Source organism: Podarcis liolepis (genome assembly GCF_965112155.1).
Source record: "Podarcis liolepis genome assembly, chromosome: 3".
NCBI lineage: Eukaryota > Metazoa > Chordata > Lepidosauria > Squamata > Lacertidae > Podarcis > Podarcis liolepis.
This window is the reverse complement of record NC_139557.1, coordinates 92399285-92418678: the sequence shown is the minus strand read 5'-3', so window position 1 is coordinate 92418678 and position 19394 is coordinate 92399285. Positions and strand designations below refer to the sequence as shown.

At 45.5% G+C, this 19394-nt stretch overlaps 1 protein-coding gene across 1 annotated transcript in view; it reads right to left on the bottom strand.

The window, feature by feature from the left end:
• The window catches only part of PARP1 (poly(ADP-ribose) polymerase 1), a 37884-nt gene that overhangs the window by 13695 nt on the left and 4795 nt on the right, over nucleotides 1–19394 (bottom strand). The window contains exons 2-11 of the mRNA XM_083496040.1: nucleotides 16954–17116; nucleotides 16448–16563; nucleotides 15192–15406; nucleotides 12236–12332; nucleotides 10158–10274; nucleotides 4789–4965; nucleotides 2701–2842; nucleotides 1763–1903; nucleotides 312–554; nucleotides 25–93 (exon numbers count right to left, since the gene is read on the bottom strand). Coding sequence (XP_083352166.1) covers nucleotides 25–93; nucleotides 312–554; nucleotides 1763–1903; nucleotides 2701–2842; nucleotides 4789–4965; nucleotides 10158–10274; nucleotides 12236–12332; nucleotides 15192–15406; nucleotides 16448–16563; nucleotides 16954–17116 — 1480 coding nt within the window. The remainder of the gene's footprint in view (nucleotides 1–24; nucleotides 94–311; nucleotides 555–1762; nucleotides 1904–2700; nucleotides 2843–4788; nucleotides 4966–10157; nucleotides 10275–12235; nucleotides 12333–15191; nucleotides 15407–16447; nucleotides 16564–16953; nucleotides 17117–19394) is intronic.

The window sequence follows — 19394 nt, the reverse complement described above, 5'->3', positions numbered from 1 at the left end:
TAAAGTAGATGCAGAAATGGTCACCTGAATCGGGATCCACAGCAGCTCCTCCTTTAACTGTCAGCTTCATCTTCTTTTCCGATTTGCTCGTTCCTGGATCAGGAGAGGGAGAGATGCAGTGTTAAGCTGTATTTTATGGTCCTGTAAATTCCAACTCCACAATTCTGTGACTCTAAGTCTTCCCTCCATTAATCGCCTCCTTAATTTCAGGAGTGAACCCCGAAACTGGCTGCTAGGATGAGGTCTACCCTGAATGTAACAAATGCCAAGAACAGTAGTAAAAAAAATTGGGAGTCCCATGGGTTTTTCACCTTGCTCTTCCTTGACCTTCCCGGTACTTTTCGTGTTCGACTGTACGCTGGATTTTCCTCCCACGGGAACCGCTTTGTGCTCCTGCTTAACTTCAGCACCCCAGGGAGAAAGAGCATGAAGCGAAAGCAGCTCCTGAAAACCCTTGCTGGAGGACTGCACATCCTGGAGAAATTCCTCAGAGACAACGCGCACCTGGGCCTCCTTCACTTCTTCCATTTTCTTGTTCATTTTCTCAACCTCCTCTGGAAAAGGGAAGCAGAGCACGCTGTGTCATTGTTCTTGCGATTTTCTTGCACATGCAAGTTATTTTAACTTACGAGCTCGGCTCTGAAGGAGCCTTTAAAAAAGTCCCATATGCTCAGAGACTTTGCACCTGTTCATTGGGGGTGATAGGAAGCCCAGAGCACTTGTTCTTTAGATGTTCCTTTTATTAAGAGGCATGTAGTAAGACTATTGAGCCCCTACTGGTGAGGCTTGATCTCCCGGAAAAGCAAAAATTCGACCTTTTCCTGTTAGGCAAAGATCAGAAGATGACCCAGATGGTCGCCAGATTCTGTGTACAGATCTGTAGGCACATACCATCTCCCGACTCAAACTAGTTCATTAAGAAAATCCCCAAACTTGGTTCCATGGGTAAATCTGGGTCAGCTCTCTGCGGTAGTTTATCTTAAAAGTTTTAAGTGTCTATACGCTTATCGCATTTATAAATTTTAAATTTATTGTTGTACATTGTTTTAATTGTTTGGTTTCCTTCTGGGACTGTACCCCAAGTGTGTTTTATAAGCTGGTCTCTGACCGTAATAAATTATATCTAACTTAACTTACGAACCACTTCCCATGAAACATCCCGAAACAATTACCAACAAAGACATTGATAGCACACAACCACAAAACATATAAAAACCAATTTCAAACCCAACGCTGATACTGACCAGCATAAGATTCTCTGCTCAAGAGGCTTGTTGAAAAAGGGTGGACATCACTAGGCACCAAAAAGACAGTAAGAGGTGCTCATCTGATATGTAATAAGAGGGCGTTTCAAAAGGTAGGTGGCACCACAATAACATCCCAATGCCTGAACTAGGGCTAGAAGTTATCTGGTTTTCAACCTGATATATCACCAGCTAAACGCTGTGATATACTGATATATCACAATGTCTGAAATAAGGATGGAGCTATATAGAGGCATTGGCTGGCTTCACGGTTTTTCCCACATAATGCACCACACACATGGCGATTCGTGATATATTTCCAGGTCAAAAATGATGAAACCAATATCACGATAGGGGCTTCAAATTGGCTTTAGACAATATATCAATCTATTGCCCAGTCCTAGACTGCACTGTACTTCTTCTTTTCATATTAACTAGTTACCTCATCTAACATCACCCTCTTCTCCTACTGGGAGTCTTCCTGTTTCTTAACACCGCCCATTAAGAGCATTACTCACTTTGTGAGCTGATGCACAGATCAGCTTTGTTCACAGTAGCCGTCACCTTTCCTCCAAGTTCCTCAATGACAGACTTGATTTCATCTTTGTTCTTCGACAGTTTTCCAACGATCAAAATCTTCATGCTACTTAACGGTTTACCTGGCAGTTCAAAGGTAAACACAGACTGTGTGATGTACAGGAGAAACACAGAAGACACAAAAAACTCTGAACATATTGAGAACCCCCCCCACACACACATCAAGGTTACCCAAATTTTAAGAAAATGTGTATGAATTGCTTAATTTATAGAGTTTATTACATGAAGTTACATGAAGGTCAAGTTCTTAATCACCACCAAGACTTTGCCTGGCACTGCCTACAAGCATTAAAACTTGTATTTGCATCACGCAGGCTAGCCTCTTTGCACCTCCATCCCCCCGGCCTAAAGCCTTCCATATGTTTTGGATTACAACTCCCATCATCCTTTACCATTGGCTGATGGAAGTTGTAGTCTAGCATGTGATGGGCACCAGGGTTGGGGAAGAGTGTTGTAAGTTGTTAGTTTGGAGCTTCCCAAACTGTGTGTCACGACATGTTAAAAGAGAGTCGGCTGCAGTCTGTAGGTGTGCCATACGAACACTCCCTGCACTTCTCCTGGGGCTCGAAAAAGGGCTTAGTTTAACCTCCAGTTTGCTGGAAGAACTGAATTACTGTGTCGCGAAATGTCTCAAAAGTGGGTCACCAACAGGAAAAGTTTGGAAAGCTCTTGTGTTAGTTGATATTAGGGGGCTTATTATGCTCCACTTAGACAGTAGGTGGCAGCAAGAGGACAGAAAAAGGCCATTTCTGCCCTGTGCTTTCCTCACCCCTTTCAGCCAATTCTGCAAACATTTCGGAAACTTTTCTTCATCAAATCAGTTTCTCTTTAGTATGAACAACGCCTGCAGGTTATTTACCTGCTGGTGCAGCTGAGTTCTCTGTAATATGGGTAGCAACTGTTGGAGGAAGTGCGGAGTTTTCAGAGGCAGCCTCTGGAGGGAATGCTCTATCCTGCTTCTTAAATTTGAATTTCTTTAGATAAGCAATTTCTCGGAACTCCTGCGTTTTGGGTAAGAAAAGTTAACACACGTGAGAAGATCCCACAGGCTACTGCAATGATCAAAATCAACTTAATTCAGAGAATAATATTTGCTATTGTGAAGATTCCTCTGCACTACTAGAGGCCTGCTTCTCTCCAGTAAATGTAATTCACCCTAGACTTGAAGCCACACACAATTTCTTTCAAGGGGTTTGGGAGCTGCACGGTCAGGTGAAAAACAATGCTGTCCAGGGTTGTAAAGACTGCGGAGAGAATAACTGGGGGCACTCTTCCCACCTTGGATCAAATCTATGCTTCCAGGTGCCATAAGAAAGCTGCAGAGATAGCGCAGGATAGTGCGCACCCCGGAAATGATCTCTTTCAGCTTCTGCCTTCTGGAAGAAGGTTATAAAGACTAGGACTAGCCGCCTGAGAAAGAGTTTCTATCCAAATGCGATTTTGGTTTTAAACACAGTGTAAGGAGTCTCTATGGGAGTATATTGTATTTAAAAATGGGGTATCAGAGTTTTCAGGGGGCTAACCAGGCTGGGATAGCAGGCTTGTTTGGTTTTTGAATGTCTTATGTATATTTTAATATTCTTTTGGAAGCCGCCCAGAGTGGCTGGGGAAACCCAGCCAGATGGGCGGGGTATAAATAATAAATAATAATAATTATTATTATTATTATTATTATTATTATTATTATTATTATTATTATTTTCAATGTCATTGTTCTGTATGGGACAATGACAATAAAGATCATCGTATCGTATCGTAAATACATTTTTGCTTAGAATTCCCCTCTGCATTCCGAACTCAGTGGAGGGGGGGGGAGGTTTTGCTGGGAATCTAGGCTGCACCCCCGTTACCCATCCCAGACAGGGCTCTAACCATTTCTGCTTAATAAAACCAAAAATTCCCGCGTTTGTGATGGCAGCCCAGCCCAGCAGGCTGATTTACTGCAAGCTTGCTCTTTCTTACAATAAAGCACTGGAACAGGTCGTGACGGAGTTTTGGACGCCCTCCTTTGGCATCCTTGCGTCAAACCACTCGAGTACACAGGCTCCCCTTGGGACCTGTGGTTCAGAACAGGAATCGCTTAGATGCATTTGACCGACCCTGGGCCAACCAAAGCAAGCCTGGCTCTGCCAACTGTGGGAAAAACACCGTATTTTTCACCCTATAGGACGCACTTTTCCCCCTCCAAAAATGAAGGGGAAATGTGTGTGCGTCCTATGGGGCGAATGCAGGCTTTTGCTGAAGCCTCGAGAGAGCAAGAGGGGTCGGTGCGCACTGACCCCTCTCACTCTCCAGGCTTCAGGAAGCTATCTGCAAGCCGTGGGAGAGCTGCACGACTTCGCGCAGCTCTCCCATGGCTTGGGGAGAGCTGCCTGCACCCCGAAGCCTGGGGGGGGGGGCGCGCTGAGCTCAGCGTGCCCCCAGGCTTCGGGCTTAGCGCAGCTCTCCCACCGCTAGCGGAGAGCTTGCCTGCACCCAGAAGCTTGGGGAGCGCTGAGCTCAGCACGCCCCAAGCTTCGGGCTTCGCGCAGCTTCCGCAGCCTAGGGAGCCCAGCTGGGGGGGGATAATTTTTTTTCTTTATTCCCTCCCCCCCAAAAAACTAGGTGCGTCCTATGGGCCGGTGCGTCCTATGGGCCGGTGCGTCCTATAGGGCAAAAAAGCACTCCTAGAGATGGAGAGAGGAAGGGATGGAAAAACGAGAGAAGTATCTGTCTCCTCCTTTCTCTCCTGACCCCCAAGGCAATTGCTGAAGATGGAGCGAGGCAGCTGTGCGTGGGACAGAGCCAGTCCAATTTCTCCGGTCCAGCCCAAACCTATTTTCATCAGAATGATGGTGAGGGAGGCAGGAGAAGGGATGACAGTACTGGGCAGCACATGGAGACTGTTTGTTTGTGTAGCTATTAAATAAATTAAAATATGCAGTTAAAAACATGGTGCACTGCCTACCTTTGGGATTACCCAGTCTTTCCTTTTGGGCGTCTGCGTCTTGGCAACACACTTGGTCCAACCGGTGATGTAGCGCGTACAGTAGTAAGCGTCGCCCTTGAACACAAACTGCCCTTTGCACTCCTCGCAGGGCAGCAGAGCCCCAAAGGCCATGCCATCGGCAACACAGTCCAAGATCTAAAAAAGCCGTGAAAAGACAAGAAAAAGAAAGAAAGAAAGAAAAGAGGAAGTATTTATTGCACCATACTACTCATAGATCACCAACTCAGGACCTCACTCTGCAGCAAGATGGCCTGCAGCTATACAGTGGTACCTCGGGTTAAGTACTTAATTCGTTCTGGAGGTCCGTTCTTTTTTTTTTTTTTTTAATTAATATTTATTGCTTTTAAAAGTTACAAAAAGTAGAAGAGAAAACAGACAAAAAAGAAAAAAGACAAGAAAAAACAAAAACAATACACTATATAAACAATACAAACCCACCCTAGACCCATTAAACTAAACACATAAACAAAGCAAGACAAAAACCATTTAAAAACATCCCTCCTTTTCCATACTCTGTCCTTCATTCCCTTGTTTCCTCGACTTCCTCACACCTCCCTTCTTGTATCCCACTTTTAGTACTTGTTTCAGCAAATCCTTTCCATCTTTCTCTATTTTCTGTCATATTATAAATAACATATTCTTTAACCTTATTTCCCATTAAAGGTAAATTACTTATATACACCCAACTTCTTATAGCATTTCTGCTAAATCCATAAAATATCATTCCACCCTTTTTCTAACAGTCATTACTTTAACAAAATTTCTAAATAAACACTTTAAATTTTCCAGTATTCTTCCACTATCTCCTCTCCCTGGCTTCGGATTCTGCCAGTCCTTTCCGTCAGTTCCATATAATCCATCAACCTGGTGTTCTTATATCCGAGGCTCTTAAATCTCTTCCAAGTCCCTTCTGCAGGTCTTCTTCATATTCTTTGATGCTCAGGAGCAAATCTCGGGAAAACTCCAGCCTAGCAGTACTTTTGTTCCTTCTGGACAGTTCAGCCAAATTTCCAAAGTTAAAAATAAAGTCCATAGAGTGTTTCAGAACGTATTTCAGGATTCATCCAATTCTAGCGACCCCCAAAACTTCAAGCTCCTCCAAACCCAGGTCCATGTCCCAAAAGTTAGTCAATCCCTGGATAGAGGGTTCTTTCCAACTTTCCTTCTTCAATCCAAGCCGGGATCCTAGCCTCAAAATTTGACTTTTGCTAGATTCAGTCATGAAAGACCTCAATTTATAATCCTCAATTTGCTTCTGAGAAATTAAGGATCCCGCTTGTACTACTTTTGGTTTCACATCATCGGCTTTCTTCTTTTTCTCCACCATTTTCACATCATCAGCTTTCTCCTTTTCCTCCACCATTTGTCCCACCAAGGTATGTTCCTGTACCAAATCCTGAATTGTTTCTGTATTGGCACTCACTTTTTGACTCAAATTAATCACGTTCTGTTCCAAGTTGTCAATTTTAGGGATCGTGTCATCTGTCTTTTTATGGAGCTGTTCCAGCGAGTAGTTTATCTTGTATAATACAGTCACAACAGCTTCTCCTATCAACATTTTGAATGATCCAAGGTCAGACTCTAGTTTTCAGAATCTTATCTTGCAGCTGGGGATCTCCCTGTTGCACTCCTGTAACAGTTTCACATGCTCCCTCTAGAGCAGTGTTTCCCAACCTTTTTTGGGCAAAGGCACACTTGTTTGATGAAAAAAATCTCGAGGCACACCACCATTACAGCCCCGTGACATCAGCGCGCAGCGTCACGCTGGGAGGGACGCACGAAAGTGTAAGTTTCAATTTTTTTCCCTCCCCCTTGCTGGGGAACCTCCAAGCTTTGGGGGTGGGGGTGGAGGAGGCAGCAAAGCGAGGCAGGAAGGAGAGCGCGGCTTGGCTGGGTGAGCTTTGGCAGGGAATGAGAGCCGCGAGGCGGGCGCTGCGGACGGAGGCGCTGCCCGCTGAGCTCGCAGGCAGCCAGGCAGCCAGACGGCGAGAGCCCCGCACTGGGCGGCCTCTCCTCGCCGCCGCCGCCCCGCCTCTCGCCGCCCGACTCGCCCGCCTCCCTCCAGGCAACATCTCTCGGCACACTAGTGTGCCGCGGAACAGTGGTTGAAAAACACTGCTCTAGAGGGAAACAGTCTCCGTTTGTATCAATTCTTTCAAGCACGACTCAAGCAAATAACAATAGTTTCAATTTTTGGTTACTTTTTCCTCCATTTTTAAACGCATAAGAGGACAATGGAAACAGTGCCTTTCTTATTTTAGCTAGCTGTCAAATCCGTTCTGTCAATAAACATTCCCCGAACGTCATCTGGCAGCCCTTTTCCAGGTTCAGAGCAGTGGCAATTTGATTTTCACTCTCTTCTGCAGGCACACTAGATCCAAAACCTTCCCCCCTCTTCTCCTGCTTCCAAGAGGGGTTATATATTTTGTCCGGTGGGAATTTAATCCTTTATCAAAAGCTTTCAAAGACTTTAGCTTGTAACGTCTTTGCTTCAATCTATTTACACTTCCGGGTTGGCGCCTCCGGCAATGGCAGAGCTCCTCCGATTGGGAGGAACTTGCTCCGTGAAAAGCAGGGTCTGACCGCCACGGTGAAGGCGGAGACCCATAGAAATCACAGGCGGGAGAAGCCTGTGAACCTGGGATTCGGCTGGCACCCTTTGCGCCTCCCCTACTCATGGGGAAACCCTGTTTTGGGGATCCGGAGCGACGTGGGGTGAGCGGCGCGGTGCTTTGAATCGACCGCTTCTTTCACGGAGTGAAGCCACATTGGTGTTGCCGGATGGCGCTGACTTTTTCCTGTGGACAATTGGATTTTAAACGACTACCCGTGAGTAGAACGGAGAATTGGATCTTGAAACACTTTAATTTGGTGCCGAAGCGGGAAGGCTCTAAACAGGAAGTCTGCCTCCCGTTCTGGAGGTCTGTTCTTAACCTGAAACTGTTCTTAACCTGAAGCACCATTTTAGCTAATGGTCGTCCTGCTGCCGCCGCGCCGCCAGAGCACGATTTCTGTTCTCATCCTGAAGCAAAGTTCTTAACCTGAAGCACTATTTCTGGGTTAGTGGAGTCTGTTACCTGAAGCGTCTGTAACCTGAGGTACCACTGTACATCTTTCCAAGTTTGGGACTCATGGGGCAGAAGACGTCAATGCTATTCCGGATTGTACAGTACTTTGCTTTCCTGAAAGGAAGCTGCTGGGTCCGAAAGACCACAGTTTGGGAAGGCAATCTGCTGCAGGTCAAAAACCTGAAAGCTTTCATTGGCGCTGAGGATGAGGAACCTGGGGCTCTTCCAATGCTTTTGAGACTCCAACTTCCATCAGTCCCAGTCAGCATGGCCAGGAGTCGGGTAGGATGGGAGGTGCAGTTTAGCAATAACTGGAGGGCCAAACGTTCCTCATTCCCAGTCTAGAACCGCACACAGCCTCTCAGTGGGCATGTTGGGAGAAGCATGGAAATCACACCTACAATTTAGGAGGGAAGAAATCAAGCGCTGCCGATGCAGAGGCTGCAACACGTCTTATACTGTGGAGGAGGGAGCCCCCCTCTTAGCATCTCTCTTAGAATATTTTTATGACAGCAAGTTGTGTTTTTAATATTGTGTTTTATTAGTGTAATCCACTCTGGGACTTTAGGGTGAAGGGCAGGTAATCAATAAATAGTAATGATAATAACTGTGGAATGCTTTCCTCAGGGAGGCTCATCCAGCGCCTTCATTACATATCTTTAGGCGCTAGGCTAATACGTTTCTCTATAACCAGAGCTTTGGCTGATTAAACTTTCTTTGGCTTTTAAAATATTTGTGGGAGGTGGGTTATTGGGTGTTTTTTATTATCACCATGTATTTTGTGTTGTCATTTTGTGTTTCTATGAACCTCCCAGGGTGGATACAAATCAATGATTTAAAAATAAAATGCTTTTGTAGGAAAAATCTTTTTAAAGATAGTTTTCTATTTATGTTACATTATAGTCCAAAGGCTTTAAGGTTTTAAGTTTTTCATGTGTGCTAAAATTCAGTCTAAGAAAATTTATTATTCCAAAAATGAAACTTTCCTCTGGTTGTAAATATTAACATTATACCAACAAGAATGAGTCTTTCCTTAAAAAATGATTTAAATCAAATCCACCCTGGAATTGCCCTGTGATCTCTGATTGAAAGTCAGTATGCAACAATAATAAATGATGATAATGATAATAATGGTAATGATAATGAACAAGCATAATGATCATCTGGCATATTCTATTTGCTCTTTATTTTGAAACTGACAATAGTACAGGCACCTCAGAGGGCAGGAGATTGAACCAGCGGCTTGAAATTGCAATGAAGTAGTTTTTGGCTAAACATTAAAGAACATTCCCAACGAGCTGTTCAGCAGTAGAACAGACTGTCTCAGGAGGTGGTGGGCTGTCCTTTGCTGGAAATATTTAAGCAGAGGCTGGACAGTCATGTCAGGGGCAGCGTGGCTGATTCCTACATGGCAGGCCTTGGACTAAGCTGTGGGTTAGAAGAGGTGACCTCCTAGCTCCCTTCCAGCTCTACAAATGTTTCCAGCCATCCAGAGAACATCCAGTCACAAGAGCATACTGACCATTTCCAATTTGTCCGCCTTCAGAAGAATCAAATACAGTGGAATCTCGACTCACGTACGGCTCTACTTACGTACGATTCCAGTTACGACCTTGAGTAGGTGTTTCAACTTATGAACTTTCCTCTAGATACGAACAGAGGCCTTGCCAGTAGCCTGGAGCTTGCCCGGCTGGCTGCAGAGCAGTGCTGGGGCCTCCGCCACCAGGCAGAGGCCTCCAGTTTGCCAGAGCTCACCCCGCCGGCTGCGGAGCAGCACTGAGGCCCCACCCCACCCCCGAAGCTGTGGAAGAGGTGCCGCCTCTATGGTCTCGTTAGACAGTAAAATCCGTGCTAAATTGCTGTTTTAGGGGGTGTTTTTCATCGTCTAGAATGGATCAATTCACTTTTCCATTACTTTCTATGGAAAAGTGTGCCTCTACTTATGTACGTTTCTAGTTATGACTAGACCTCCGGAACGGATTATGGTTGTAAGTAGAGGTTCCACTGTACTGAATAGCTCCTCTCTCAATTTTATCTTGTGAACCGCCCCGAGATCTTCAGGTGAAGGGCAACAAAATTAACACTTCCCTACATGCGGATGCAAACCACATTCTTCTTGAAGCTATTAAGAGTAGGGCTTTCCCTCCATAAACGTTCCACTTTGTCAACATTTACCTAAATGTAATTAACGTGCAAGAAGTGTTAATACAGAGCAAGCATGTAGTCAAAATGTCATCTACAGGAGAGCATCCAACTCACAGCGGATTCCCCAGAAGGAATGTCCTGCTTGTTGGCTTTCAGGAGCTCTTTCAGGTCGTTGGTGGAACAAGCTTTCTTCAACTCGTCTTTGATGTTCCAAATCAATTCTGTCTGTTCCTGTAGAAGAGAACAGCACAGGTAAAAAAAGATTTATTTCTTAATGGAACTATTAAAGTGCAGTACAGTGGTACCTCGGGTTACAAACGCTTCAGGTTACAAACACTTTGGGTTACAAACTCCGCTAACCCGGAAGTAGTACCTCGAGTTGAGAACTTTGCCCCAGGATGAGAATGGAAATCGCATGCTGGCAGTGCGGAGGCAGCGGGAGGCCCCGTTAGCGAAAGCGCGCCTCAAGTTAAGAACGGTTTCAGGTTAAGAACGGACCTCTGGAATGAATTTAAGTTTGTAACCCGAGGTACCACTGTACATGCAAGACACATGACAAGGAACATTGCAGGGGATTATGTTAAGGTAAAATGCTATCTTCCATATCAGGACTGGGCAACCTAAGCCTGAAGGGCTGCATAGATTAATTTCATATGAAAAGTGAGGTGAGGTGGAGAAAACGTAGGTGGAGCAGAAGGTGTGGCAGACAGAGAAAAAGGGGGTGCCCCATGTTGGAAGTGCAACAGCAGGGATCATTCAGTTTGTATCCTAATGGTTAATTCTGTTGTTAGCAATTCAGCTAACAAAGGAGTGGAGGTTAGGGCTGGGCGATATCAGCTTTTCAACACTGCGGAATATCGCCAGCCAAACATTGCGGTCTGGTGATATACCACGATGTTAAAAAAAACAAGCTGCATTGGCCTCAGCTTGCGAGGCGCCAGGGAAAATTGCCGCAGCTCTCACCGTGGGAGCTGAGGCAGTTTCACTCCAGTGCCTAGGGGACTGGGGCAAGGCAGCTTCTTTGTACAGCTCATCTGGGGGGCAGGAGGGCTCCCCATCCCCAGCAGAGCCATCCCTGGTGCTCCCCCCGCTTGTGTGGGAGCCAGCGCCCGGCTGGGGGATCCTCAGCTGAGCAGTTTAAAGAGGCAGAGGAAGGAACAAACTGTATTGGTGCCTCACCAATGCAGCTTTTTTCTCACTTTGTGCAGTATGAGGCCAGAGTGGGATAGCGGTTTCACTCAGGAATATATTGCTGGGTGAAACCACCACCGCTGCTGACTCTCCTGGTTTGTTTATGAGGTGCAGCCAATGTTTGTTTTTGGCTTACTGACTGTGATCTGCTTGGAGCAAATCTTGCATATATGCTTGGATTCCAAACCGCTTTGGGATGGAGGCAATGCAGAAAGGACAATCTCTGCTTTTCATAGAATCATAGAGTTGGAAGAGACCACAAGGGCCATCGAGTCCAACCCCCTGCCAAGCACGAAACACCATCAGAGCACTCCTGACATATGGTTGTCAAGCCTCTGCTTAAAGACCTCCAAAGTTGGAGACTCCACCACACTCCTTGGCAGCAAATTCCACTGTCGAACAGCTCTTACTGTCAGGAAGTTCTTCCTAATGTTTAGGTGGAATCTTCTTTCTTGTAGTTTGCATCCATTGCTCCATGTCCGCTTCTCTGGAGCAGCAGAAAACAACCTTTCTCCCTCCTCTATGTGACATCCTTTTATATATTTGAACATGGCTATCATATCACCCCTTAACCTCCTCTTCTCCAGGCTAAACATGCCCAGCTCCCTTAGCCGTTCCTCATAAGGCATCGTTTCCAGGCCTTTGACCATTTGGGTTGCCCTCCTCTGGACACGTTCCAGTTTGTCAGTGTCCTTCTTGAACTGTGGTGCCCAGAACTGGACACAGTACTCCAGGTGAGGTCTGACCAGAGCAGAATACAGTGGCACTAATACTTCCCTTGATCTAGATGCTATACTCCTATTGATGCAGCCCAGAATTGCATTGGCTTTTTTAGCTGCCGCGTCACACTGTTGGCTCATGTCCAGTTTGTGGTCAACCACAAACTGCTTTTATTCCATACGTCCGCACTGCTTTTGAATTCCCCCACAGAAGGTAGTTCAAGAGTGTTTCGTCAGTGAGAAGCAAACTAAGAAACAAAGAGAAGTCACTGAGAAACGCACCTTCAGCAACTTCTCCTGTTTAGACTGTTTTTCTTTCTCCTTTTTTGGTTTCTTTTTTGAGACCACGTTGGCATCCACCTCATCTCCTTTTCTCTTCCTGGAGGAGAAAGAAAACTCACGTCAGTAGTTACTCAAAAGTCAGCCCATCAGCTCCATTTACTACTTCTTGGGCAGCACCAGTTTATGATGCAGTGGCGTCGCAATGGGGGGGGGGGCAGGGGGGCGGGGCGCCCTGGGTTCCATGTCTGCAGGGGTGATAAGTCGCAGCCGCATGTGGAGGATCCTCCATTCACGGCTGCAGCAGCGAGCTGAGGATTCCTGGCGCCAAACCGCTAAGTACAGCGCATGTGTGGCGTAGCATGCATGCGCTGTACATAGCGACACTGCACATGCGCTATATAGCGGTTTGAAGCTAACGCTGCTCCAGCGCCATATGGACGGTGCCGGGACCCTCCATTTGCGGCTGGAGTGGCGACAAACTGCTATACAGTGCATGTGCAGCGGCGCTATGTACAGTATATGCGTCATACATAGCGACGCTACACATGCGCCCTACGTAGCGACGCTCGCCCCGGGTGTCACGACATCTTCTTTCGCCCGTTATGATGGACTGTATATTTGGCATAGGCTTTCCCCTTCCTTTCTTTGCAGCTTTTACACGTATCTGTGAGATCTGTTTCAAGTATCCCCATCATCAAAATGCAAATCACGAAACTGAAAAGTGCCCAGAAATGGTTTAACACTTTGAGATACATTGAGCTAAATGGAAAATTGGTTAAATGTTGTTAACTGAAAACACCACACAAGATCACAGAAACATAGAACTGTAGAGAATTTCCTCTTCTCTTTGTTCCTGTGCTGGGGGGGGGGGGCCCTCCCTTTCCTACTTTGAGCTTAGAGATTGGTCAAGTGCTTGGGACTTCTGTCTCCAGTCCCAGATTGCAGTCCTAGAACACCTTGCAACCAGCTTTCTGAACAAAGAAAGCCCATCTTACCTACCCCTTCCTCAAAGCATTAGCTGAATGGCCATTTAAAAGGTATCTCTCTCCTCAGCTATCTTGATGCTCTGCAGCAGGGATGGGGAAACTGCAGCATTCCAGATGCTGTTGGACTCCCTCTCCCTTCAGGCCCAGCCAAGGCAGTCAATTTTCAGGGATGATGGGAGTTATAGACTAACCACACCTGGAGAGCCTTAGGTTCCCCACTTAATACCAATGGCACTAAGACTGCAGCCTCTTTCCCACTACTGAAATCAAAGCATTTCCCTTGATCATTTTCACCACACTCTTGCCAAAAGGTCATGAGGTCTTCTCGCCCTACCTGGAGACAATGGGAATGAACAGGGGACCTTCTGCATGCAAAGCAGATGCCCTATGACTCAACCTCTGGTCCCTTCCCCTAGGAATGAAAAGGAAGCGACTGAACTGCGCCACAATGCCTTGTTTGGTCTTCAGGTGCAAAGACCTGCCTATTAAATGAGAAAGCTTCTTGAAAGTCCAGCCATTTTTGAAGACCTAGATATGTCTCTGCTGCATGCGAACTTTTTACATGACTGCATGTACAGAAACCAAGAATCTAAGTGATTTCAAACTAGCAACGCGATGACAAATGAAGCTGCTTTTAGCACTGACACCAAGCGAAGTTATTTTCCACCATGATTCTAGAACCGTTCTGTGCTTATGTAGTAACCTGGCAAGCAAATGCAAATATTTCATTATGGAAGGGGTGCAGGAGCATTAATGAAAAATTATCTCCTTTGAAAATGGAAGCAAAAGCCCCCCCACCCCGGAAGCTTTTGCATAGTCAAAGCCTCCATGATTAGTCTCAGTTGCCAGAGCAAATAATTTATCCAGCTTCAGTTTCCTATGCTGCTCTGGGTGTGAGGCAAAGCAGCAGCCTCAAAATAGACACGGGAAGAAAGCATGCAAATCTGATCCCTTGGTTGCAAGCAATAGCTGACGAGTGTAAACATGGCATAGAAGCGACTTTCCTAAGAGGGGCTGGGTGCTTTGTCTGGCTCACAATACCATCCAAGTGTTGAAGTAAGGCTTGTATATATATTTCATGAGCTGCAGAGGCCTGAACAGCCTCAGCTAGAAGTTGGGTATTTAGCGTTTGTCCACACTTCCACTTATCCCATGCCTAGAAAGCATGGATGTGAGTGGTTTTTTGCTTGCCCCATGCTTTCTAGGCATGAGTCCGAGAGGTCTTCTGTTTGCCCCACAGCTTTCCCTGGAAAACCCAACTCTTTAACACCGAATCAGAGCAAATGGGAAAAAAACCCAGTTGACATTTGCTCTGCTTCCATGGCAGAGATCGGGTTTCCCCAGGGGAAAGAGAGGGACAAAAGGAAATCTGGATTAGCCCCGAGTGTTATGTTTCTCAAACTTGGATCCTCAGCTGGACAACAACTCCCATCAGCACTAGCAAGCAGCACCAGTGGTCGGGGATGATGGGATTTGCAGTCCAACAGTGCTGGGGACCCAAGTTTGAGAAACACTGGTCCCACACTGTGCGACCATCTTATGTTTGTAGGCACTCCCGCTGTACCAAAGGAGACCCTGTTAAGGGCTTCACACAAGCAACCACTGCAGCTTAGTCAAGACACCTTACTCCCTGTGCCACTAGGGCAGAACAACGGGCAGCCTATTATCTGTGACTATGAAGTGCCACCTTGCTGATGAGCAGCCCAGCATGACCAGGTAACTCCATGAACCAAGAAGGTCAAATTACAGGACTTCAGTCTGAGCAACTTGTCTCGCAAGGAAGGTTAAGACTACCCAAGCCCCCTGCCTGAGCTGTCTCCTGGCAGCTCTCTGAACACCCTCTCTACAGGGAGTGGAAAACTGAAGAAAGACCTTTTAAAGTTTCTGGCATTACTGTGCCTGACTCACAATTGCCTGAGCTACTGCTGCGTCGACAGAAATCCTGCCTTCTTTTGGCATACTCAACATACCCTTCATTCTTGACTGCAGGCAGCTGCTTTTTCAGAGTCTCTTTATCTTCAGCATTCAGGAGCCCAAAGCCTAACAGCTGAGAGGCACTAAAAGAGGCAAGAAACCCCAGATCTGCTCTGCGGCTGACAAAACAGGCTGGGTGGTACCAGTTGTCTATCATCCCCAACTGGGGCTTTTCGGGATGCACCATTTTCTTTGAAATCCTGATTTGACCCTGCAGGAGAGAATGGGAGAAGGAGGGCGGATTAAATAAATGAGTGAGACCATACAACTGTCTGTGTTACTGGCTTCACGTAAGCCAAACTATGGCTTGCTGTGAATAAGCAAGCATGCTGGAACCCCCTTCATTCCCCCCCCCCCCAATTCTGATACTGCCACACTGGGGACTCAGCTATACAGCTGCAAATAAAATATTTTAAGTGTGTTGTAAAGTGCAATTTACAAATGTGACACTAGATGGCGACAGTGAGCTATGGCAAATTCAATGTATTTTCTTCAAAACTTTTTTAAAAAACGCATTTTCACAGCATTTTTTATTTGTGTGTAGCTTCCATCTACTGCTAGTTTGTCTTGCTCGAAATAAACCATGAGCTGCAAAACTGGCCAGGATGTTCTCTCCCAGCATGCTTGCACTTTCACAGTAAGCCATAGTTCGGCTTACCGTTATGTGCAAAAAGGCCAGAGAATTTTTATACACAAATTCACACTATAGTGGCTAAGTCAGCTCTTATACCAAACACGTGAGCTCCACAAGTTTGTAAAAGGTTGCATGAGTTATTGATAGGTTGAGGAAAAATATGTATATTAAAAGACAGTAATGAAGTATTAATCTCATTAATTTCCACCCTATTAATTAAACTAATCAGTGCCTCTAATTTGTGCAGAAAGGTCCACAACTACAGATTATGCTCTAAAAGGAGGCAATTTTTGCCAATTCCCCCTTTAGCCCCCAGCCACATTATTCTAGAGAATTTCTCAACCCTCCACAGTACAGGAAGATTGGAACCTGCTTTATATAGAGTGGGATCATTAGTCCATCCAGCTCAGTAATGCCTACACTGGCTGGCAGCAGCTCTTCATGGTTTCAGACTTGGGACATTCCCAGCTCTACCTGGAGATGCTGGGACTGAACATGGGACCTTCTACATGCAAAACAGATGCTCAAAGACCAAGCTACAGCCCTTCCTGAAAAGGATTTATACATTACGAGTGCTATAACTCATATTACAGACACAGAATTGGACACCTATTTTACCTTTTCTATCTTCTGATCACAGCCTTTGCAGGTGCTTCTGTTGGACTTTGCATATTCTGCGGCAAAATCGTTTAAACTTTTATCACTTTTGCCACCTCCCTCTTGGTCACCTTTGCCTGGAAAACAAACAATATATATTTATATATAAACATTATATTTTTTAGATAAATGTCCAGCATTTCCCTGCACGGACCTCTGGGTAGTGAACATGGGTTAAATCTAACCCTGAAGAGACCATTTGGAATCTACGTCTGAAAAAAGAGAGAGGTTGAACAAAAACCATTTTCTCCAGTCCTCAAGCTGAAAACTTGCAAATGTCCATGGCAACTACATGGGAGGCTGATTCTTATTGACAGCCGGTTTCCTTGCATCCAGGACACCTTCCACACATCTGGGACAGCAACTAGTCCACAAGCCTGGGAACCCAAATCGCCCAAAGCTGCTTGATATCTGGGCTCATACAGCAAGCGGCTATCTCTTTCGAGAGCCACTAAATATTTGCCTACCTGTTCCGGCGCCACCACTTTCTATGGACTTCTTGATTTTCTCCTGATCTTCCCAACGCAGTTCCGAGAAGCCGACCACGTCGGTGTGGGACACCAGTCGAGCCCGCTTCCAGAAGCAGGAGAAGTGGTGCCAGTGGGGTACTTTGCCATCAAACATGGGGGACTAAGAAGAAAAGAATGGCAAGAATAAGAAAAGGAGAGGAAGAAAAATATGAACATGGCTATCCCATTTGGGGCGTGTGGGTGGGTATGGGTGTGGAGGAACCCAATGTAATTCTGACCCAGCTTATAATGTATTTTATAACCTCACCCCCTCCCAGAGCATCACCCCTCCACCCTTCATCATTTTACCAAAGCACTGCAGAGGCTGTTTAGTTACTATCCTGGCCACATTCAGGCCACAGCTACACCTTAAAGCAGTATTACGCCACTTTAAACAGCCATGGCTTGCCCCCAAAGAACCCTAGGAACTGTAGTCTGTTAAGGGTGCTGAGAGTTGTTAGGAGACCCCCATTCCGCTCACAGAACTACATTTCCCAGAGTTCCCTAGGAAGAGGGACTGATTGTCAAACCACTCCAGGAATTCTTAATTTAAACTCATTTTTAGTCTTATCGGAGCGAGTCCCCTTCTACAGTACATAAGAGGCTACAGTAATTAGGTGGCATAAAAATGGTCAAAATAAATATTGAATTAAATTAAACATTCTCCACAATTCAATCTTACTTTTAGGTCTGGGAACAGGTAGATAAAAGGTGGCAGTAAGAGGTTAATGCATTTCAGGGTATTCAAAAAATGGCATAGGCTTGGGAGATGGGTGCAGACATGTTGAAGCTCTCAGGTATCAAGAACACAGATTAGAGCAGAGTAACAAAAAAAGAAGAAGCCGGAAGCCCTATGAAATATCCTGTCTTCTACTGACGCCCTTGAAATGCTTCACACAGGAATGTAATCTCATTTAGCTGATAAATGACTCCAGACAGCAGATGCTAGGGTTTTTTCATGAAGCGCCTGAAGTATTGTGAACGGCAGAGCAGAACGTAGCGTAACCTCCCATCATTATTACCAAGTAATCCTAAACACTCTAAAAGCTGAAACATGAGCAGCGGCCTCTTCAGAACAACGTTAAGTGTCCTCAGGTAAAGGCTCACAAAGCAGGCAGCACCTCTCGTGATTCAAGGCCCTACTCCAATGCAACAAGGTTGAGGTGAAACTGACACCCCACTCAATACCATTCTGATGCAAACTCACTCAGGGCCCCAGAAATTGTAATAGGTGGTTGGGGAGAGCCACCTGTCAGTCACCAAACGTCACAGGACAACCTCAAAGACGTGCAGTCAGTCCCAATCTGCTGAACGGTATTTTCTGAAAGCAGAGCCTCCCAAGCCTCCCCAGTTTTCCAATGGGGAACTCCCTAGTGTAGCTGATCCCAGTGGGGTTCACTGTCAAAGAGACCCACTTGCAAAGGAACAAATCAGGGATGCACACGAAGCTCCCAATTATTCCTTTGTGATCACGTCCTTACGTATGAAGCCAGGTGTGGGCAGTTTGGGAAAATCACCTCATGGGTTCATAATTTATAATGCATGCCGTTTTTATTGTACACCTACTTTTCTATTTTGAATGCGTATCAGCAACATTTTGGAGCTGTGTTAGAAACGCAGATATATATAAGCTAATAGCCAAATGGAACCTTAAAGCTAGGTTGTGGTCGCCACAATAGGATGTCTAGGCACGGGTTTTTTTTGGCAATGAAAATAATAATAATTATTATTATTATTAATTTCTATACCACTTTATATTTCAAAGAAAAAAATCTCAAAGCAGTTTATAACACATTAAAACATCAAATAAAACAATATGGAATAAAACCAATTCAAGTGTCAAGGGAAATATTTCAGATCCTTCTCTAAGTGACTTTTTGCTTTCCCCATAATTATTTAACTACTTAATTTATATAGCTGCCCCACAACAGAAGTACACTTGGAAGCCAGTGTGGTGTGGTGGCGAAGAGTGTGGGACTAGAACCTGAGAAATCAGGATTCAAATCCCCACTCAGACATGAACCTCACTGGGTGACCCTGGGCCAGGCTCTTAACCTACCTCAGAGGGTCATTTTAGGGATTAACTGAGGAGGGGAATAAACCATGTACTCCTTGGAGGAAAAGCTGGGATATAAATGCAATAAATAAGCTCTTCTGCTTACTTGCTTAAGAAAATTGGAGGGGCCAGCCAGGTGGAGTTGTCTGTCGCCAACCTGGGATCCAGAGGTCTCCACATGGTTGCAACTGGACCTGCACCAGTTGCAAAATGTGCCTGGCACCTGGGGAATTTCAAACACTGTTTTGGAGTATCGGTTACACAGGAACATAGGAAGCTTCCTCATAAGTCAGACCATTGATCTGACTAGAGCTCAACAGTGTATGAGAGGGCACATTCCTAA